Source organism: Chenopodium album, chromosome 14, assembly GCF_948465745.1.
Source record: "Chenopodium album chromosome 14, dcCheAlbu1.1, whole genome shotgun sequence".
NCBI lineage: Eukaryota > Viridiplantae > Streptophyta > Magnoliopsida > Caryophyllales > Amaranthaceae > Chenopodium > Chenopodium album.
This window is the reverse complement of record NC_137847.1, coordinates 5,257,150-5,280,740: the sequence shown is the minus strand read 5'-3', so window position 1 is coordinate 5,280,740 and position 23,591 is coordinate 5,257,150. Positions and strand designations below refer to the sequence as shown.

General features: G+C 32.8%; 3 protein-coding genes across 3 annotated transcripts; all 3 read right to left on the bottom strand.

The window, feature by feature from the left end:
- Positions 1-650: 650 nt before the first annotated feature.
- LOC145578680 (18S rRNA (guanine-N(7))-methyltransferase RID2-like) lies at positions 651-12,267 on the bottom strand. Its single transcript, XM_081635976.1, has 9 exons — positions 12,104-12,267; positions 10,779-10,854; positions 4,076-4,159; positions 3,927-3,982; positions 3,016-3,072; positions 2,207-2,256; positions 1,886-2,038; positions 1,156-1,291; positions 651-1,058 (listed from the first exon to the last, which is right to left on the bottom strand). The coding sequence occupies exons 1-9, from the start codon at positions 12,200-12,202 to the stop codon at positions 894-896; spliced, it is 876 nt and encodes a 291-aa protein (XP_081492102.1). The 5' UTR covers positions 12,203-12,267; the 3' UTR covers positions 651-893.
- A 2,803-nt stretch (positions 12,268-15,070) lies between these two features.
- Positions 15,071-17,989, bottom strand: LOC145578679 (phospholipase A2-alpha-like). The gene is made up of 4 exons (XM_081635975.1): positions 17,710-17,989; positions 17,557-17,599; positions 17,249-17,374; positions 15,071-15,383 (listed from the first exon to the last, which is right to left on the bottom strand). Exons 1-4 carry the CDS (start codon positions 17,815-17,817, stop codon positions 15,208-15,210), a joined length of 453 nt encoding a protein of 150 aa, XP_081492101.1. The 5' UTR covers positions 17,818-17,989; the 3' UTR covers positions 15,071-15,207.
- Positions 17,990-21,259: 3,270 nt separating this feature from the next.
- Positions 21,260-23,270, bottom strand: LOC145578678 (phospholipase A2-alpha-like). The gene is made up of 4 exons (XM_081635974.1): positions 22,997-23,270; positions 22,653-22,695; positions 21,980-22,105; positions 21,260-21,782 (listed from the first exon to the last, which is right to left on the bottom strand). Exons 1-4 carry the CDS (start codon positions 23,147-23,149, stop codon positions 21,607-21,609), a joined length of 498 nt encoding a protein of 165 aa, XP_081492100.1. The 5' UTR covers positions 23,150-23,270; the 3' UTR covers positions 21,260-21,606.
- Between the last annotated feature and the right edge of the window lie 321 nt (positions 23,271-23,591).

The window sequence follows — 23,591 nt, the reverse complement described above, 5'->3', positions numbered from 1 at the left end:
AATCTGTATTTTGTTTTCAATCTAACACACACACACACACACACACACGAAAAAAAAAAAAAAAATTACGAGTATGTCACAGAATGCATTGATCTTTAAGCGATAGGAATAACAAAATTACAACTATCATTCACTTAGTCCTCTAGATCCCATTGATCTTTCTACAATCTAATCTAATATATATATATAAAGAGGAGTTTTTCCCCGAGTTTTTAGAGAGCCAAATAGGATTTAATTTTTTCAGCGCGCTACGTAGGATAATAAATTTTAGTGGTAGCCAATTAATACGAGATTATTGATTTCTTTTAGAATTAAATAATTTAAATGACACGTAAGCAAAATTGGCGAATGAGATTTCTTAATTTAAATTAATTAAATATAAAATATTATCTTTTGATATTAGGAATTTTATCAAAATATATAACAAATTTTAGCACATATATATATAAAAAATTATTTTAAAAAATTCAAACCTGTGCATCGCACGGGCTTCATCTAGTTTCCTATATTATTGTGTAAAGTGTGATATACATAATACATGGACAAATAATCTTTTGATAGCCAGTTAGCTTAGACGAGTAATATAAATCGACATAAGAAAACTTACAATTGCACAGAAGAAAAGAAGAAAAAAGAGGGGGGTAAGGGATATAGCTCGCTCCCAAATTGTCTCTAATGGCATTTTTTCACAAAATCATGATACTGCACAATGCACTTAATCTGTAGTCTCATTGTATAAAAAATCAGGGAAGATGTGGGTATGCAATGAAAAGTAACAGTCCTTCATAACTGTTCTATTCTTCCACATTTCTTGAATTCTAACAAATATAAAAATACATTAAAAAAAATGCACTAGAAACCTCAATTTATGCTCAGACATGGAAAATAAAAGCTCAGAAACGAGACTTGCGTTTACGAGCAGTGTACTTTGTATCTGCAGGCACTGCAGCACCCTTTCTTCTCATCTGTTCTTTTTTTCGAATAACCCAATCCTTTCCTCTATTCTTCTTGTCCAGCTTCCTCTTTTTTCGAGGCCTATTCCTGTCCGAGACTGTAACCTGTATGTATAGCAACAGAAAACTAGCCATGAGACATTAAATGACAAGTGCTTACAGATCATGAGAAGAGCGCAAAGATCTAGTTTTCCAAACTAACCGTATGATTTTCTTCGTCTCCACTACTTTCATCATCAGAGCAACTCATACCATCTTCACCTTTAGCATTTGGAACAGCAGCACTTAAGGATGGTGGACCACAAGTGAGAACAAGGTATTCTTTTCTACTTTTAGTACTGTCATAAGGCCATAGGTCTTATATTAGCTTCAAATCAATATTTGAATTTGTAATATTTTAAAGTCCAACCTTATTGTTAAACAAACATTGTAAAAAAAACTAAATGCTAAAATGAGCAAAGCAATGTTTATTTTTTAATTTTTCAGAAATTTACTTAACCCAAAAGGAAACATTAAGTCATATAGACTAAATCCTAAAGCTTTGCCGGAAGAGAAGCCACCACAATGCCTTAATTATATAAAGACGAGGGTGAAGATAGTTGGACCAACATCGTTGGAAGGTGGAAGCTCTACTATTAGGCTCCCACTGGATACTCAACAAGGGTATATCACCTTGGAAAGCACAAATATCCAAATAACATTGTAAAGCATATATGAAGTTTATGTAGAGTGATACTGCAATCAGCCATTGATTCAGCATATGCATGGTCAGAGTATTCTCTGTCAAAATAAACTGTTTTCATACATTTCCAGGATTACCCATAATAACTACACACCTACTATAACAAACTGACAACGTTAACAATAAGTTCAATATAAGATAATAAGGGGTATTTAAGATCCATCAGCTGAATTTAAAAGACATATTTTACCTATGGGGATAGTCAACCACAACACCACCAGCAAATCCAGCACGCATTGCGGAACCTAAGATCAGCTCACGCTGAGCTACATTTTGGGGATACACCTGAAGAACGGCTCTAGCTCCTCTTGCTAAGGACCTATACAATGATCCAAAGAATGCCCTGCAACCCATAAATATTTTGGTTACCAAATGTACAACAATAGAGAGGCATGATATATGAAGAAAACTTATAGTCCCTTCCGAATTGGCCGGCCAATAGGTGGGCACACAGATACTATAAACAGAAAACAAAAGCAATGATGACAGTTAAGGAAGGAATAACCCGTACTTCAATCTCAAACGGGGATCATGAGAGGACTTGTCGGCATTGCATAACCACTGCTTGATCAAAACAAAATAACAAAATGATAAGTACTCAAGTGAGGACCTCATATGTTTATATGAGTTAGACAAGTGAAAACAGAAATTATAGTAAACAAAGCTTAAGTTCAAATTAATACTTTTAATTTGACAAAATAATTGTATCAGTCACTGTTTCATGAAACAGTAAAAATCAATTTGTACTTCTTAAATCTGAGCATTAAGACCTTGTTCTTTTTCACCTCAGAAAATAGATTTTAAAAAAGCGTTATTCAGATAAGGGTCAAAACGATTATAAAAGGGTTACCAAGTTCAATTTACAGCTAAAAATAAGTTAATAAGTCCAGTTATAGGCCAATATTTTCAGCAAGAATTTCCCAGGTAAAAAGCCAAACATGCAATCTAGGTGTGTTTCTTTTTTGGTTATCAGAACATCAAAAGGGGCGGCAAGCTGTTATCTGAATTATAAGAACATCATTAAAGGAAGATACTTCGTAGATGGGCATATAGACATGGGAATATGAGCATTATTTGGGTGGGCCACGTACCAAATTAGAAGATCCTGATTCTCTAGTCAACGTTTCTTTTAATTCCGAGTAGGAGGATAAGGTATTTGATCGTAAGGGATGGAGAAGGAAGATTTTTGTGGATGACTATACGGAATAATCACTTTTGGTTCATGTAGCCGATCCCACTTATGGGATAAAGGCTTTGATTGATTGATCGAGCAGGAGTTTTCATAACACCAAAAAATAAAAAATAAAAAAAGGCATGAACCTGGACAGCTGAGATACTAATTGCACCATCAATAACTCCAGGGCGAAATCCTAACCCCTGCAGCAAATTTATAGAAACGGGGTCAGATGGGAAGCACAATTAATAGGTGACATTTTCATCATTACCGCAAAATAGTAGAAGATCATATTTTTGCAACCCAAAATAGAAACAAATATTTGCAAACTTTACATATGCTTCTTTTTACAACTCCCATCAGTATGACTAGTCAATCCAACAATTCAATCTACACTCCTACAATTCCTAGCGCAAAAAACCACACATCACACCATGATTATGAGCACCATCCCAATAATCTGCACAAATGACTAAACTTTTAGTCAGCTTTCTAGAAAGTCATCTGTGAAAGAACAGATTGCTACCATAGATCACCAAATCAAATGATACAAAAGACACCCATTATTCATTCACAAAGTCAAAGATATGAGAGTAGAATTTGTCCAAGAAATGTATGCCTAAATGCCTAATACACATGTTATCAGCAAATCATCAGGCACCAGTTCTAAAGTTCATTACACTTAAACCCACTAATCCACCAAGAGAGGAGGAGGGGCAGGGGGATTCACTAAGGCAAGCTATTGATTTTATAAGTCTCATCTTATACACTCATTCTATCAGATAATACATGAGCAAAAGTAAAAGCCTTCTAAGAGAGAGCGAGAAAGCCGTCTAAGAAACTTCTTAGGCTAAACTTACCTAATAACAATAAACTTTGGAAAATTTTCTCACATTAACACGTTACCCTTCTTTTCACCCAAACAACAAAACAGTTTAAGAAGATACTGTATTAAGGCACACCAGTCCATAATGTTGAATAACCAAAAAAAAAAAAAAATCCTTCTTCCTCTATTGGAAGAAAATTGGCATTGAAATTAAGGATAGCACAAAGTTACCTGACCCATATCTGCATGAAGAAGATCACCATCAACCTCTCGCTCTACTGCTACATCTGGCATAAGCATAAATGCAAGTCAAAGTTAAAAATGGTTGAAGTGGCAATTAGAAGATTAAAATAAAGCAATAAGAAAATCAATTGAGATACCCAGCATTGCCTCTGAAATATCTAAACCAATCCACTGATGCCCACTCTCGGACAGAGTTTCTCCACTCAGCCCTGATCCACAGCCTACGTAGAGAAACAAGTATATGAATAAAACAATGCTAAAGCACTGAATTCAAGCACGTTTGCGTGACATACAAGACGAGAAACTTCATGGATCCGGTTGCCTTGAGATAAATATGGTAGGCGAGGAAAGAATTTGAGTGGAAACCATTATATACATACATCCACACATTGCAGATTGAAGTCTTTCAGTTGAATGTCATTACGTCACTACATACGAAGTAATACTCCCTCCGTTTCGCATTAGTTGCAACAATAGACTTGGCTCATAGTTTAAGAAAATTATAGACTAGGCTTATAGGGTTATAATATAAGGTATTGTTAGTAAGAGATAGAAATAATAAAAAAAGTAGTGTGGGTGGGGTTAGCCGGAAAGAGAAATAATAAAATATTTGTGAAAGTGAGGTTAGTGGGAGAGAGAAATTATAAAATAATGGTGGATCCTTTCCAAATATAATAGTGTTGCAACTAATATGAAACGGCCGAAAATAGAAAGTGTTGCAACTAATGCGAAACGGAGGGAGTATTTTAACACATACCAAATGCAACTATACAGTATATTCACATCTTATCAAGCTTGTTATAAATACAAGAAATGGTAATGCTCATCTGTTGACCTCGATTAGTTTTGGTGATGACAAGCAAACTCGATTTGATAAAAGTGTATTAAGTGTGCAGGTTATTTAGGCAAGTTCTTATAAAGAACAAAGTTCCAGGGTTGGAACAAAGAGAAGTCCTTAATCTATATATGGCATACACAACAATCTGAAGTGAAGAAAGCAAAGAAGGTTTTATGCTTGGATGTTCTATTTGGCAAGATAGAGTTATCAAAGGTCCAATTGGAATATCATAAAAAGCAACGAGTATTACATGAAGACTAAAAAGTATGATTTATTATTTTTAGGCTTTATGTAAGTGTTTGATATTTTATGATTGGTTGGCACACAAGGAATATGAGTGTTAATTGGAATTAAAATTGAAACGATCATTTTTATAAAATTGGTTTTTATCTTATTTTCGATTTTGGTTAAAATCATTAAAAGATATTTCTTTGATATTTTCTTTTTAACAAAATAAATATCTTCTGTAAAAGATTTTAACTGATTCCTTAAATTACTTTCCAAGGAAAAGATTTATTCAAACCTCATCCCACGTTCTATATTGAACGACCTTCCTCACTTCTTCATGTAGCTTGAGTTAGTTCCTATAGTTTAGGAACACTACCTCAAGTAGTGGAGAATGTGGGGAAGGTGGTTGGGTTGATGAAACAGTATAAAAAGGGAGTTGAGTTTCAGTTTTAAGGCATCCTGACAATCTTACAACATTTAAGTGAAAAAATATATTTGTGTCAGTGAGAGTATTCCTTTATTCCAACTATTGTAAGATATCTAAACACATAGAGTTCAAATTACTGAGTTATAATTTGGAAAGGGTTGAGTGATCCTTGTAAAGGCTTAGAGTTAAGTCTTGAGTGTAGGCTTCGGAGTAGAAGCTAGAGTGAGCATTTGGGGTTGGCTTAGGTTCTAATTGGAACTTAAGTTTTGGCGAGTTTCTTATAGGTTGTAATAGAGTAGTTGCCCTATTTAATGAAGTCGTGTTCGAAAATCCCAAGTGGTTGTGGTTTTCTCCTTGTTAGGCGCAAGGAGTTTCCACGTAAAAATCTTTTTGCATCTCTTTATTTCGTTCTACGTTTTTAATTTCCGCAAAATTTGGAAACACAAGTTCCTACACAATTCACCCCTCCTCTTGTGTGTCCATCTAAGGTAACAAGTGGTATCAGAGCGGGTTATTCAAAGAAAGCAGGCAACCCTGTTGAGTTGTGTGATCCAAACAAAATGAACACACACGAGAAACTTGAAGAAGGTTACTCTACTCAAAGTACTCCAATGTTCAACGGCAAATTCTTTTCTTATTGGAAGAAGAACCGCATGGAAATCTTCATCAAAGCAGAAAATTATCAAGTGTGGCGAGTTATTGAAGTGGGCGACTTTGAGGTAACAACTACCAATGACAAAAACGAGGTAATCCCTAAACCAATGTCCGAGTATGACAAAGATGATTTTAATAAAATGGAGGTTAATGCTAGAGCTGTAAAATTGCTCCACTGTGGTCTTGGACCTCATGAACATAATAGAGTCATGGGGTGCAAGAACGCAAAGCAGATTTGGGATTTGTTACAAGCCACACACGACGAAACAAACGAAGTTAAGCGTTCCAAAATAGATCTTTTGATGTCTAAATATGAACGATTTGAAATGAATCCAAAAGAATCTGTTCAAGAAATGTTTACTCGTTTTACTAACATAACTAATGAGTTAGTCTCTCTTGGAAGAACTATACCAATTGATGAACAGGTACGAAAGATCCTTAGGAGCCTTTCACAAGATGAGAGATGGAGAGCCAAGGTTACTGCATTGCAAGAAACAAAGGATTTCACAAAATTCAATATTGAGCAACTGCCCGGATCTCTCATGACTCATGAGCTGCACCTTGGAGCAAGTAACACAGAGAGTTCTAAAAACCGTGGACTTGCACTTAGGGTTGAGGAACAAGAAGATTCAACCTAATAAAGAAGTTGCCATGATGGTTAGAAAGTTTAGGAGATTCTATAAAAATCTTAAAACTGGAAACCAAAAGGGTAAAAATCCAAGCAAGAAAATATCCAATTCTAAACCTGATTCTGGATGCTTGAAGTGTGGAAGTTCAGAACACCTCATTCGTGAGTGTCCTCTTTGGGAAACTGATCAAGGAAAAGCCAAAGGAAAGGAGCAGACAAAAGAAAGATACAAACCAACCTTTGGAAAACCTGACTATCGCAAGGCAATGAGAAGATGATGAGGAGCCACAAAATGAAGAGATTGCCAATCTATGTCTAATGGCCAAAATCAAAGAAAAGAAAGATGTTCCGTCAAATGAGGTATGTTCCAAAACCCTTCGTGTTTTATCTAAAGAAGAATTAATTGAATTGCTGATAGAAACATTGGATGACTTTAAAAAGCTGAGCATAGTAAAGGAACAAAGTGATAAAGCTCTCAAGATTAGTAAGGACCACATCACGTATCTGAATAGTACTAGTACTAGATCAGACGTTCAAAGTAGGTTCTTTGATCTTTTGGATCAGAACACTGTGCTAAAAGAGTCTTTTGAACGTACTAAGCATGAGAATATTACTCTTAAGGTAGAACTTGCTCAATATAAATTGTTTAATGCTAGTCTAGATTCTGCTAGTTCTACTGAGACACATATGCGTATTTTCAATGCTAATTTTGAGAAACTGAATAATGATCTTGTTACTGTTAAGGAACAAAAGGAAAAAATTGAAAAGAAACTTGCTTTAGCTAATGCTAGCAAAAAGGAAGTTCCTAAGATTACTCCTAAATATATCCTTGATGCCCAAGTTCGAAAAAGAGAAGGATTAGGTTTTTCCAAGCAGAGCCCTAAGAAGAATAAATATATAGATTTACGTAGTAACAAGCTCTGCTCCTTTTGTGGTAATAGAGGTCATTTGAAAGAAGCTTGTTCCAAAAGGAATAAGAAAATGCTCAAAAATGAAAATACTGTTAAATTGATGTGGGTTAAGAAAACTAGTGGTGATGAAAAGGAACTCGAGGAAACCCGAGTTCCTGAAACTAACAATTAGTTTTCTTACAGGTCGCAGTAAGGGGGAACAACACTTGGTACCTCGACAGTGGATGTTCCAAACACATGACAGGAGACAAATAAATTTCTCTCACTGGAGACCTATGATGGAGGAATAGTAACTTTTGGAGACAACAAGAAAGGCGAGATAATCGCAATTGGAAAAGTAGGAAAGTTAAGTTCCCATGCAATTGACAATGTATTTTTAGTCGAGGGCCTCAAGCACAACTAATTAAGCATCTCACAATTCTGTGATAAGGCAACTCTGTAAGTTTTACTTCTAACTCCTGTAGAATTTTTAACAATGACAGTGAGGAGGTTATCTCGGAAGGAATTCATAAAGGGAACACATACATTGTGGATCTCAACCAGTTCCTAGGAACAACCTAACTTGCCTCAGTGTCATTGAAGATGACTCACTTCTATGGCATAGACGCCTTGGACATGCTAGTATTCCTCTCATCGACAAGCTTAGGACACAAGAGCTTGTTGCGGGGCTTCCCTCAATAAAGTTTCTAAGTGGAAAAGTTTGCAATGCATGTGTGAGAGGAAATCAAGTAAGATCCTCATTTAAAAGTAAGAAAATGGTAAGTTCCACTAAACCTTTGGAACTCATTCACATGGACTTATGTGGTCCAATGAGGGTACAGAGTAGAAGTGGTAAAAGATATGTTCCGGTAATAGTTGAGGACTTTTCTCGTTTTACATGGGTAATATTTCTTTCTAGCAAAGATGAGACTTTTGATTAATTTACTAATTTTGCTAAAAGAATTCAAAAGACAAGTGGTTATCAACTAATAAGTATGCGCGACCATGGCACTGAGTTTGAAAACTCAAGATTTGATGAGTTTTGCAGGGAACACGGAATGGATCATAATTTCCCGGCTCCAAGAACTCCACAGCAAAATGAAGTCGTAGAAAGGAAAAATAGAAATTTGGAAGATATGGCTAGAATCATGCTTATTGCTAGCAATCTTTCTAGAAACTTTTGGGCCGAGGCAGTAAATACTGCATGTTATATCATCAATAGAGTCATGATCCGACCAATAACTAACAGGACACCCTATGAGTTATTCAAAGGTAGAAAACCAAATATATCTCATTTAAGATCTTTTGGTTGCAAGTGTTTCACGCACAACAATGGTAAAAGAAACATAGGGAAATTCAATGAAAGGAGTGATGAAGCTGTATTCCTTGGCTATGCAAGGAATAACAAAGCTTACAGAGTCTATAATAAAAAGACAATGTGTGTTGAGGAGTCTGTACATATTATTTTTTATGAAACTGACTATTTATCTAGTGTACAAGAACATGAGCTTGAACAGGAACAAAGAGACTTCGAAATTGGTCTGATCCGTTCCACTGACTAGGATGAAGAAGAAGTCCCTTCACCAACAAAGCAGCAAGTCAAAATTGTAGCAGAACCGCAACATAAGCAAGAAAAAACACCTGTTCCAGAAGACAATGGAACACATGATGAAGATTTGGAACAGGTTGTGGATGAAGTAGCAACGGAAGCTACAGAAACAAATGTTGAAGGATCAAATCAAGTAACTTTGCAAAATTTCCCGCCTAAACCTTGGAAACACCAAAGATCACATCCAATTGATAAAATTATAAGTGACCTTGGCAAAGGAACCCAAACAAGATCCCAACTCCGAAATTTTTGTGCCTTTTATGCCTACTTATCCACTATAGAATTAAGAAATCATACTGAAGCCTTAGGTGATGCAGATTGGATCAACGCCATGCAAGAAGAGCTAAATGAATTTGAAAGGAACAAGGTATGGCACCTTGAACCTAAACCAAAGAACCATAAGGTCATTGGACTAAAGTGGGTATTTCGAAACAAATTAGATGAGCATGGAAACATTACAAGAAATAAGGCTCGATTGGTTGTCCAAAGCTACAACCAATAAGAAGGTATTGATTTTGAGGAGACTTTTGCTCCCGTTGCTAGATTAGAAGCTATTCGAATTTTAGTTGCTTTTGCTGCTTTCATGAGTTTTAAATTATATCAAATGGACGTTAATGTGCTTTTCTAAATGGCTATCTTCAAGAAAAAGTCTATGTGGAACAACCCCCGGGTTTTGAAAATCCCAAGTGGTTGTGGTTTTCTCCTTGTTGGCACAAGGAGTTTCCACGTAAAAATCTCTTTGTATCTCTTTATTTCGTTCTACGTTTTTAATTTCCGCAAAATTTGGGAACACTAGTTCCTACACAATTCACCCCACCTCTTGTGTGTTCCATCTAAGTTAACAAACTTTCCTAATCATGTCTTTAAGCTTGACAAAGCTCTTTCCGGGTTAAAGCAAGCACCTAGGGCATGGTACGAAAGACTTTCAAAGTTCCTTTTACAAAATGATTTTAAAAGAGGAAATGTTGATAAAACTTTATTTTTGAAATCAAAAGGAACTCATCTTTTAGTTATACAAATTTATGTAGATGACATTATATTTTGTGCAACTAACCAGTCTTTGTGTAAATATTTTGCTTAGCGGTGAATTTGAAATGAGCATAATGGGGGAACTCAATTTTTTCCTCGGACTACAAATCAAAGAAACTGACATAGGAATAATGATTCACCAATAAAAGTACATCAAGGAGTTATTAAAGAAGTATGAGCTCAACAATTCAAAGACAAATCACACTCCAATGGGAACGGCTACACGTCTAGATGAAGATCCCAAAGGAAAAAGTGTGAATCAAACCAAGTACCGTGGGATGATTGGCTCATTATTATATCACCCCTCCTCTTGTGTGCTCCATCTAAGGTAACATCATCCAATATACTCAAATAACCCTTTGTAATGAAGCAACTTCTTTTGTAGATGTGAAGAATTCCAAGTGAACAAAGAAATAGAAATTGAAATTTAAAGATTTAAGTGAAAAAACATATTTAACGTATCCATGCTCATTTCATTTTACAGAAAGGAAATTACTTCTCCAGAAAATAGATATAAGTTGCACTAGAAAATGATACCAATGTCAAGAAGCAATCTGGGGATTCCATCATCAGGCAACGCGAGTAATTCTAATGCTCTTTCAGACAGCTTTGCCTACAGAAGAGTGTCCAAAACAAAAGGTTATGTGTGAAACAGTGAATCCACATACATAGTTAGTCAAACATCAAATGATATTAAGCCTAAATAAAAACAAAAGTCTCAACTTTCATCTGACATTTTCTTGGTTCCCCCATTGCTGTGGCAACAATCATAATGGTTGAGCTAAATTATCAAATAATCAGGTCCTCTCACAAATGAAGAAGGTCTAAATTCTAAAAATCAGAAAATGCAGGCAAGTCAACAATTGAATTTTCAATTAAAAGGTACAAGATGACAACTGAAACTACAGCTCATCTTCACTTTTGCCTTTTTCTTCCCGATTGATGGTAATCATAAAATTCTTTTCATTCTATATACACGAACAAAGGTTTAGATTTATGAGTAGATGAAGATTCAATAATAATGGGCAGCTAGAATTGAAAATAAAATTTTATAAAAAAAATAAACACACAAAAATGATTTTAATGATTCCATTAATATCAACACCCATATTTAAATGATCCAAACCAACACTAAGCTCGCAATATTCAGAAATATAACTATAGAGGTAAATTTTGCTAGCCTACAATACTACTCCACTCCTAACTAATTACTTTTCTGGATTACACCCTTTCTTTTATATGTAAATGCAGAATATTATATGTGAAGTTTGCTAGCCTACTAAGTTACTACACCCCTCTAGAATTGTTTTTCCATAATAACACCTCACTTACGCTAAATGGGGTCTTTTTATAAACACCCAATTTTTTCCTAAGGATTTGGGTGAAGTTTGCTAGATTACTAAACTACTTCTCCTTCACTAGAGTCTGTAGGAGTTCGATACTTCGATTCGCCAACACCCAGTTTTCCTTAATCAACATAAAGGATCATCACATAGTCAATTAAAGCTTATATTTTGCACCACCAAATACAAAGGATTCACAACAATCTGGCAACTCAAACAACCAACTTAAAAGTACAGTAATCAAATTTCACATAGCATCTAGAATTAACATAAATTGAATCAAAATAAAATCTTAATAAACACATAAATTCAACATTTTATATCAGGGTAATTAATTGAATTACACTAATCAAACCTCAAAATCTTGCAAAAAGATCAAATGGGTATTCAAAAAATGGGAAAAGAATTACTGGGTACAATTCTAAATCTAATTTTGCACCAGAAATTAAGAATATAAATTAAGAAGACATTGAGATTGAAAAGGGGGAAAGGGAGGGTGGAGGAGAGAGAAAAGGGAACCTGAATATCGATAATTCGAGAAGAAGAAGTGTATTTGCGAGCTTCTGATTGGTCGTAGAAAATCTCCGGCGGTGCTAATAGCTCAGGCCTCGCCGCCATGGTTGTGTAGGAGCTGAGGAGAGAGAATGTTGAATGCTGCTGCTGCTTAATGCTTATGCACTTGAATGAAAAGAGGGGTTTTGGGTTTTAGCCTTCTTTTACCAAACGAGTCGTTTTACAACCCTTCTCTCCTTTTATTTTTTATTTTTATTAAAAGGTAAAGGAAGCCGACTAGGCCACTAGGGAACTCCTAATATTAGTAATGTATCATGAAAAAAAAAAAAAAAAAAAAAACCTCTGTCATGTATATGAGCTATAGTTATTATTACTATACTAGTTGAAACAAAGGAGTTAGTAAGGCTCGTAGTTTGTAATACTATTATTTTTATTTAAACCGTTGTTTTTAAAAAAAAAAAAAAAGTTATTAGGAGGGAGTACTACTTAGATTGGATCATTAAAATTAGTATTTGTAATATATGAAACGGAGTATTACTTAGATTGGATCATAATGTTATTTTTATTTAAACCGTTGTTTTTTTAAAAAAAAAGTTATTACAAACACTAATTTTACCAAACTACTATACTCCCTCCGTTTCATAATGTTAGTCTCATATATTATTTTAGGCGTTTCAAAAAAATATACTCATATTGAATATATTCCATTTTTAACTTAGTTTTGATTTCCTATTTTATACATATTAAATTCTAATTGGTTAAACTAATTGATTGTTGATTGATGACATGGCTCTATGGGCCGTACCTGAACCAGTGGCTCACTTTTTCTAAGTAATGGGGAAGAGGACCGAAACATGCCACTGAGAGACTCTACTAAGACAAAACAAAGATGGGTTGTCAAGAACGTAGAGGAGGTAGGATGGGCAGTTGGTCAGATCTAGTATGGATCGTACATGGACAGTAGTTGGAGTCGGCGGCTCTCCTAGGGTTCCCTAATCTTGGATCCTGGGGAAGAGGATCAAGTTGGCCCTTGCGAACAACTTGATGCACTATCTCCCTTCAACCTGTTCACATTTACTTAATTTCACTTCAGTTCAGTTCAGTTCAGCTCCAATCAATTCAGTTCAGTTCACTTCAGTTCCAATCAGTTCAGTTCAGTTCAGCTCCTAATTTCCCTCTCTCATAAAATATTCATTTCAGCTCAGTTCAGTTTAGTTCACCTCCAATCAGTTCAGTTCAGTTCAATTCAATTCAGCTGCAATCAGTTCAGTCCAGCTCGGTTCAATAAATGTGAATAGGCCCTAAGTAAGGAAATCCCACCCATGAATTATGCAATTGTGGCTAATACTTTCCAAAAAAAAATCAAAAAATTTTAAATAAGGCAAAACTAATTATGAGCAGTTTTTGTATTCTAATGTTAGATTCCAAATATTATTCTTTTCTTATTTTATGTGATTGATTCCATATGGAACTGTCATATTGAAACAGAGGGAGTAATAATTTCAATTCTAATATTTAGGGGGTTTTAGCATTTGGTGCATTAATAGAGGTGTAAATGAACCAAGCTGATCAATAAACTACTCGGGTTCAAGCTCGGTTGAAGCTCGTTCATGTTCGTTCATTTGATAAATGAGCCTAGCTTGAAGAAATTTGAAACTCGTTTAATAAATGAGCTTGAACACGAACATAAATATGCTCGTTCAGATAAGTTCATGAACAACTCATTTATTTATGTCTGCGAACTACTCGTTTATTTATATTCATGAATTATTGATTTATTCATAATTGTTAATTTAATTTTTAAGTTTTTTAATAATTAAGATTTAATTGTTAAGGTTTATAATTAGGATTTATTTATTTTGCTATTTTTTAAAATTTTCAAATGTCAAAGTACAAAGCTTATTTATTACTAAACTCATTCATGAAACGCTCGTTTATAAACTCGTTTAATAAACGAGCCGTTCACAAACCGTTCGCGAACATATAGTGTACTAAATGAGCCGAGCTTGAACAGATTTTTGAACTTGTTTGAAAGCTCGATATCGTACTCGGACTCACCTAAATAAAATAAACTTGGACATGAACAAGGTAGTACTCGACTTATTTACACCCCTAGGTGCATAGGAGAGAGTAATTAAATTTAACACTTTGGTATATTTACAGCCTTTATACATAGATTACTTGTTTCTCCTTATTTGATGCAAATTTTTACATCTAGTCATGTGGTGGATAACATTTGATGAGAGTAAATGCCGTAATTTTATTTATTTATTTTTAATCATTTTTATCTTTAACCAAACTAGTTTGAACCTTTAAGTTTTCAAGTGATGCCAATTGTGACCAAAAGCATCCATGCATTCTCATAAATAGTGGAAAGGCATTGTAACAAACTAGCCCTTTATAATCAAGTTGACGAACACTTAACCATTTTTCAGGGAGGTTGAGTTTTTTTTTTTTAAGGTCATCTTCATGACTATTTGACAAATTAGAGAGGATATAGAATAGAATGCCTTAGCTTCTCATTAATCGTAGCACAAAATATATACTAGTTACAATCTTCCTTAACCTAAAATCGAAAGATATCCTAGAATATTAGGAAGTTAACTAGAATACAAACGATTATATTAGGAGATAAATATCTTCCCAAAATATAATATACGATATATCTTATTACTATTTCTTGTAGGTAACACATGCATTACATTTTCAAATTCCGTATCTAGTTACTTGCAAATCACTAGCTGGTGAATAGTCACCATCTATTGTTTGATTTCATATAACTCAATTATTCTCACTACTAGCTTATATTTGAAGTAATAATTCAATAATCAAAATATACAAATTCATATTGTTTCACATTATTATTTTTGCACATACTAATCATATGCCTTACTTTGATCCATTAAAATTGTACATACACTTGCAATCATAAAAGTCAATATTAAATTAAACAACTCGTATATACCCCAAATGCAAGTTAAATTGCGGAATAATATCATTAATTAGGAGTTCAATTCGTACCTAGCATCTGAATTAATCTTCATTTTATTGTCAAAACGAAATACAATTTAATTGCCTACACAATTAATCCAAATCCAAAATAAAAATTTTCAAGGCTTCTTAAGAACTCTGCCAGCAAGTAAAGCAGCTTCCATTACGATTTTAATGACTTCAATAACATCGTTAGCATTGCATGTACTGCCTTTGAAAGTACGTCCTCCTGCTGCCTTAAATCTGTCCATGCAATCTATGAATTTTTTGCTGCATTCTTCACTTAGATAATCATCTGCATTTTTCATCATTTTCAATTCATCTATCAACATTTTTTTTCATGAATTTATTGAACTAACAAAACAAATTTGATGCCACCACATAATATATTATGATATATATACTATGTACGTTACACGACTGTGTGTTGTGTCCAGGGGTGGATCTGGGTATGTGCAGGGTAGTTGATCGCACAAAGCCCTAAGTGAAACTATTATAAAGGGGCCCAATATATGAAATTTATTTATACAAAAGTAAAGAGAAAATTTGTTAATCAATAATCTATTCTTCTATTTTATCATAAAATTTATAATTTAGTAAATATTTTTCCTTAAAGAAATAATTTTAGGGCTCAATTTAACAAAATTACTCCGGGCTATTTTCAGTGTTAGCATTTGTAGTTTCACCTCTGACTGTCATATATATAGACATATAGTGCATGTACGGATGTACCTGACTTAAAATTTTGTTATTCCCTTCTATTGTTTCGAAGTAATCTCTTTTCTTACACTAATTTAATTTTATACTGTCTTCCCTTCAATGTTGAGGATAATATTAACACCTAGAATCGAGTTGTTTGAGCTTATTATTATTTTTAAAAAAAAACTAATTAAAAAATGCACCTTGATCATTATTAATTATTGGAATTGAAGTAATAGTTGCTTAAGACGTTTGATTACATCATGTATGTCAAACTTAACTTGTGTAGGCTAAACATTGACTTATACTCCTTATAAAAAGGTGAGGTCAAACTTAGGGCCTGTTCATATTTACTGAACTGAGTTGAACTGAACTGAACTGATTGGAGTTGAACTGAACTGAACTGATTGGAACTGAACTGAACTGAACTAAGCTGGAATGAATATTTTATGTGAGAGGGAAATTAAGAGCTGAACTGAACTGAACTGAACTGATTGGAACTAAACTGAACTGAACTGATTGGAGCTGAACTGAACTGAACTGAAATTAAGTAAATATGAACAGGCCCTTAATTTGTTGCATGATTTGGGGTTTTAATAATTAAATTAATTAATTCATGGTGATTCACACAAAAGCTAGCTAATTAGCAAAAGAGATTGATTATGAGAAATACAATATGGCGTAGCAAATTTTTGTATGGTAAGGTTTTACCAAGATATTGATTATGATGTGATAAGGGTGACCAAAAGTTGTACTAATTATTAATTACAATATCTAAGGGCCTATTCTGATTGACTGAACTGAGCTGAACTGAACTGAACTTAACTTATTGAAGCTGAACTGAATTAAACTTATTGGAGCTGAACTAAACTGAACTGAATTGAATATTTTATGAGAGAAAGAAATTAAGATAAGAACTGAACTGAATGGAACTTATTTGAGCTGAATTGAATTAAACTGAAAATAAGCCGAAGAGAACAGACCCCAAGTGTTACAACTCTTACAAGAAAGGAATTGAAGAACGTAGGCTAGAAAGATTTTGGAACAAAATCTGTCAAAAAAAATACCCTAAATTAGAATGTAAATTGCACTCTGTAGTTTAATCATTCAAATTAATTATTACTCCGTATTATTTATTTTTTTTATAATTGTGTTGACATGATAATAATTTTTGCAAGTACTGACAAAGTGACAATGTAGATGTGAAAATGCAACAACTAACTACTACTGTAAAAACTAATATACTACTTAATTGTTTAATTAAAGGAGGCCTAGATGTTTACCATACAATCATTTGCACCTTGTAAGGTCCAACTAAGGTTATCATTTCGTCTATTTACTCAATAGGTTTAAGTATATAAATAACGAAATAGTCTTAATTCCGATTGTTCATAGAATGATTTTCTTTTATAATTCGTATAATAAGAAACAAACAAAAAATGAAAAACAGAATTGACTTACTGCCTTTAGCTTGGACACAAATGTCATGGCTCATACAACAACCATCCAACCCATCACATGGCTTCTCTCCTGGACATCCACTGTATAGAAGTCCACAATATTTGCCATACCTCAAAAATGGAGGCACTGTATGTATAATATAATTCAAATTGAATCATTAATTTCTCATCTTACAGATTTAATGCTCACTTTGATACATACAAGGCGTAAATCCCAATTAGCATGTATCAACGTGACAACTAATTCTGAATAGAGTAGAATTCTATATCATAAAATGAAATATAGTAATTGAAATTTAATAAATTTACCTGAACAAAATTCAGATTCACATTTCCTACTGCATTCTTTACTCTGTAGAAACAAAATTAACCAATAAACACATAATATTATTAGCATGTAACTAATTTCTTAAATATATGAAGAAAAAAAAAAAAAACAGAATAAAAAGAGAGATTTATTACCAATTGAAGAGAAGATTGAACACCAATATTAAGAGCATGGACTTGTAAATTAAGAGAAAAAAGGAAAAAATATGGGAGTGCTAAATAAGCTAATTTCAAGGAAATCATTGTAAAAAGCTTTTTGCAGAGGAAAGATTAAGGGAGAAAATAATGAAGGAGTTTAAGAAAAAAAGCTCTAAAATTGAACCAACTGAAAACAGCTTATTTTGAATGGCTCTGATTTATGAGTACTGTGTTAAGTCAGAAAGAGAGAGTTTTGTCTCTGTGTTACTCGTGACATCTTTTTGGGAGTATGTACTAGAATAATAATGAAATTTGTATCATATATTAATATTATAATTATAATGATATAGTAGAGTATAATATAATCTTTTGTAGTTATATAATAGTAATGTGTTTAAGAATAGTTTAATTAGGAGTTTGTATTATTTAAATTAGTGTTAGTTGGACGGTCTTGATTGATTGATTAAGGGTAGCTTCTAAATTAAAACATCTTTGATTGATTGATGGATGATTAAGGTATAATTTCAACAAAAATCGTTCTATATCTTTCTTTTTAAAGATTTTTTTTCTATGTTTATCACATTGATTTGCATGGACATCTAAACTTGATGGATTATATATTGGACTTGTTATACCAAACGTTACAAGCTGGTGGATTTCCAAGACTAGTTCAAACTACAAATCCAGTAGTAGGTAAAGAAATTGAAATAATTAAGATTTGATAGCTAGTTTCTAGTACTGTAATCAATTGATGCTGGTTCACTTGGTTTGTTTGATTTGGTGGTTAGTTACTTCATATAGCATATGCAACCAATTGTTGGTTCACTTGGCCGGTTTATTTGTTTGGTTAGTCATTGATAATAATCGAGATTAGCATAAATTAACAGTTAAACGCTTTTTGTCAATCAATGATAGTATTTTTTTCATAAAATATTTACGTTTCATAATGATGTTAGCAAATTAATATTTTGACACTAATCACAATAATCTTCATTTAGATCAGGCCACTATTTCATTGTTTGTGACTTATAAGTTACGAAGTATATGTAAGGAAAGATAGAGCAGTATGGCGTCTTATAAATTTGTGTTAGTTGAAGGACCATCTCCACCAAAAGTTTAAATTGATGGTTGAATTATATAAAGATCAGTTTACATACTCTATCACGTCCCTTTACATGAGAGTTGAGTCTTTTAGGCTTAAAATGTGGATGCAGCATAGACCCTCCTCATATCCAGCGTGAAATATTCCATTTGAAAGTAGAGAGTGTGTGAGATTTGAATCCGTGACGACCTTTGTATCACGTAGGCTCTGATACCATATTAGAAATAAAACCTCAAAAATCAACATATACAGACTGAGCTTGATAAAAGGGGGGCAATGGGTCGCGTTGTCGGATAACAGTACCGACACCCCGATACGCTGTTGTGAGACCCCGAAACAAGCTGAGTTACAAGGCGATTGTTTGATAACAGAGCACCAACATTTTTCAATTGATCATCTATTTGAGGCACTGACAGTATGCCGAGGCATTCGAAAAATTCTCCATTTAGGTAGTGGAGAAATCAGCCTCAAGAGGTACCACACGGGAATTCTTGTTGTCTTGAAAAATATCGTGTAGCCTATTCCAAGCTTCTATGGCCATAACGTCGGGTTCAATGACGGTGTGCAAAAGATCATCAGAGATGGTAGCATAAATGCAAGAGAGAATTGTAGCATCAAGAGTCGACCATAATTCCTTTTCATCCTCAGTTGAAGGAACCTTTTCTTTGCCCTTGGCAGGAGGAATAATATGGTATAAGATACCTTGTTGAAAAACCATCTCAACCAAAAGCTTAAGATGATGGTTGAAGCTTAGGATCGGTTTATATACTCTATCAATTTGTTATAAGGTTGTCTTAATCTATATTTTCGTAATATCAAATTTTTTTTAATGTTTACAAATAGACCATTAGATATATAATTTTTTTTGGTGTTTATATATATGGTTTTTTGACTTTTACCACCAAAAAAAATCAAAAAATTGTTTTTTACCACCAAAACTTCTAAAACTTTTATATTTACCACCAAATAAAAAATTTAAAATTGTTTTTTACCACTTATCGTCAAAAACCTAACGGAATTTTTTGAATTCTTCAATTTTCGTGTCAAACACATGCTCTTTAAGGTTTTTGGGGGGCATTTTGGCCCTATGGAACCAATTTGAGGTCAGAATTGACAAAAAACTATGAAAAATGCCTCGTTTAGCGTGTTTAAAAATACCTCGATTTGCACAAATCACGCAAAACGAGGCATTTTCGATCATTTTTGTCAAGTCTGAACTCAAATTGGGCCCATAGGGCCAAAATGTCCCCCTAAACCTATGAAGAATGTGTTTTGCGCACGAAATTCGAAGAAATTTTTTTTTAACCGTTAGATTTAACGGTTTTCTTGACGTTAGGTGGTAAAAAATAGTTTTTAGAATTTTTTTTTTGTGGTAAAATAAAAGTTTTAGAAGTCTTGGTGGTAAAAAATAATTTTTTGATTTTTTTTTATGGTAGTAAAATTCAAAATTTTCTTATATATATTAGAGAGCCACAAGAGCGGGTGATGAGCATCGATTGCAAGATTTCCTAAAATCGGGAGGGAATCTCTAACTACTTGAGCTATCCTTCACTCTCACTATTAGATATATAATGATAAAAGGAATTCCAAAAAAAAAAAAGAAAAAAAAGAAAAGAAAAACATGATGTTATATATTCTAATTCAATTCATAATTAAAATAAAATTAAAAAAAATGATAGCATTAGTGTTTAGTGGTTAATATAGGAGGAAAGAAGGAAAAATGAAAGAGCTACCACCAATTATGTAGTAATTTTTTTCTCTATAAGAAAATTGTGTTGTTAGTCAATTTAGTAAAAAAAATTAAGTTTTTATGAAAATGTGTAATTAATTTAGCTTTTCCAAACATTAGCTTTATCTTGAAAGGAAAAAAAAAAAAAAAACTTAAAAAGGATGATGTCACTTATAGTTTTGACGGGAATTATTTTAATAAAAAGCTGACACATAGACAGCGGTGAGATCAGCGGTTTCTACTTTAGTTATAGTTATAAATTGTATATAGGTTTTTTTATAAATTAATAAAGATCCACTATCGTAGAGGCGGTGTAAGTGGAACACCCCCTACACTGGATGTTAGAGGGTGATTTAGGGGTGATTTGGCGAGGTCGTTTCAACACAACGATCGATGGTGGATTAGTGCAGGCAACTTGGCTAGGGGAAGTATCGAACAATAATAGAACATATACGATTATTTGCATGGAAGAATAATATTCATAATATTTTAATAATCATTCCGGAGAAGCCAAACTTGTCTATATGTTTTTCCACTTTTCTAATTTCAATCGGAAGAAGGAATATATACGTACTTTTCAATAAACATGAGAAGAATATACATATTTGAATTAAATAGAAGGACATTTACATGACCGCATTAAATATTTTGATGTGATACTAGATAAGTAGCTAGCAAAAGAAACGTTATATAATCAAAGCTATGTACAAATAATGAAAAAAACCAAAATATTGTTTAAGTATTAAGAAACAGTAGGAATATAATACAACACAAAGTTTTTCACTTTCAATAACAAAACCAATTACTAGTTTACTACCTTGCTACACAATATTCATGATTAGTAGCTTAAATGTTGCTAAGCACGTATCTCAAATTTGTTTTTTTTTATTTTTATTTTTTTTTTATTTTTTTTATTTTTTTTTTTATCTTAACATCAATCCAAAATATGTGTCAATAATTATACACGAACTTATAGATCAGAGTCGTAGAGACAATCTAAAATTTAGTTGATTAAAGACGATGAATTTCGCTAAAGTAGCTAGCTTAGCTTAGGGCTAAAGTTTTAAGGTCTGTCAAGAGCTTTCCCAGCAGCTAAAGCAGGTTTCATGACAACTTTGATGACTTTGATTACCTTCCTTGCATCACATTTGCTACCATTGAAACCACGCCCTTGTGATTTCGCAAATCTATCCATGCAATTTATCAAATTTCTGCTACACTCTTGGCTTAGGTAGTCATCTGCATACATTATATATAGGTCACGATCTTGAGAAAAAACGTTTCTAATTTAATAATACCTAATTAAAAAAAAAGGACAATATCATATGAAGAAAACATTAGATGAAAAATTAAATAATATAGGTAAGCAGATTAATGATACTAAAATAATAAAGTCAAATTATTAAATTATGATAAAGTTGGAAAAATTGACTTACTATTTTTCCTTGAGATACAATTGTCATGTTCCATACAACAAGTATCAAGCCCATCACATGGCTTCTCTCCAGGACACCCACTATACAGAAGTCCGCAGTATTTGCCATACCTCAATAAGGGAGGTGCTGTAAATTTAATGTTTGAATCATGGAGTGATATTATACGTTAGAAATCCACTTTTAAATTTTAATAATACAAGTAATTAGTTAATTAAGAAAATAGCAATATTATTAGTTTTAATTATATAAATCAAGTACTTAATATCACTACAATAAATAGTCAATAATTAAGTTTTGTTCAGTAAAAATAATTAATCTTTATATGTAAAAATCGGTAGCTCCACATCCGAACCACTTAAAAGCTAAGAAACATGGAAAAGGTATAGTAATCACAGTTTTAAAACATAATTTGATTACGTTTAGGTTTGTTTAAATAATAAAGTTTTATTTGATACAATTTGTTATATATTTGTTACATCGATTCATATTTTTTTTTTTATATTTACATTAATAAACTTTATAAAAAAAATAAAATGAAATGGTACAAAATTGATGGAATGATGGAACTATTATATATACGTAGAATTTTAATTATAAAATGAGTTAACAATATATGTCTATGACTATTACTTCCACACCAAAGAAATAATCAAAACAAAATATGAGTAATTACCTTCACAAAATTCAGATTCACACTTTCTACTGCATTTTGTACTCTGCAATCAATGACAAATTATCCATTAAACAGATATAGTAAGATCTCATAATTCATCATCATCATAACACTTTGCAATATAATTTCCTTTTTAAGCCTCTAATTTTCTCAACACGCAACTTTTTATGGATAATGATGTACAGTAGATAAATACGTAGTCTTAATTCTTAAGGGTTAAGAACAACTAGTACAAGCTAACACCGAAAATTAACATTAATAACACTGATCGACAACCCAGTATTTAAATTTGTACATAACTATATATATATTATGCAAAGAAGAGATTGAAGATAGAGAATTACCACAAAAGGGAGATGAATCAGATGACTTGTATGATAAAAATGCTCAACACCAATATTAAGGGCATTCACTGAGATCTCATCAAAGTTGAGAGACAATAAAATGAGAAAATATGAGAGTGATAAAAGATGAACTATTTTCAAGTTTAAACCCATAATTTTTATTTCCTTTGTGTTCAAAAGTTGAAAAAAAAAAAGGAAAAAATCAAGAAACTTGTTGAAGTTGAAGGTTTTTTTTAAAAAAAGAAGAAGAAGCTTTAACTTTTATTTCATTCAACCAACTGAAAACAGCTAGCTTATTAAATAATTGTACTTGAGCATTATTAATAAAGATGAAAAGGACTATATTATTTGAATTATGTTTATTTATTTATTTTTTTCTTTGAAACTGATGAAGGAGACAATACGTGTGTTCTCCATCAATAAGATTGCTGTGTTTATAAGCACATATAGATACCATGATGCGTCCGATTAGGCGGTTAAGAAGGAACCATATCATGTTAATGTTCTCTCTAAATTAATGAAATACCAACCTTATCTTTGCATGAATGTACCCAATAGTTGCCCACCTTAGCCTAATTAATATATCCCGTATTGA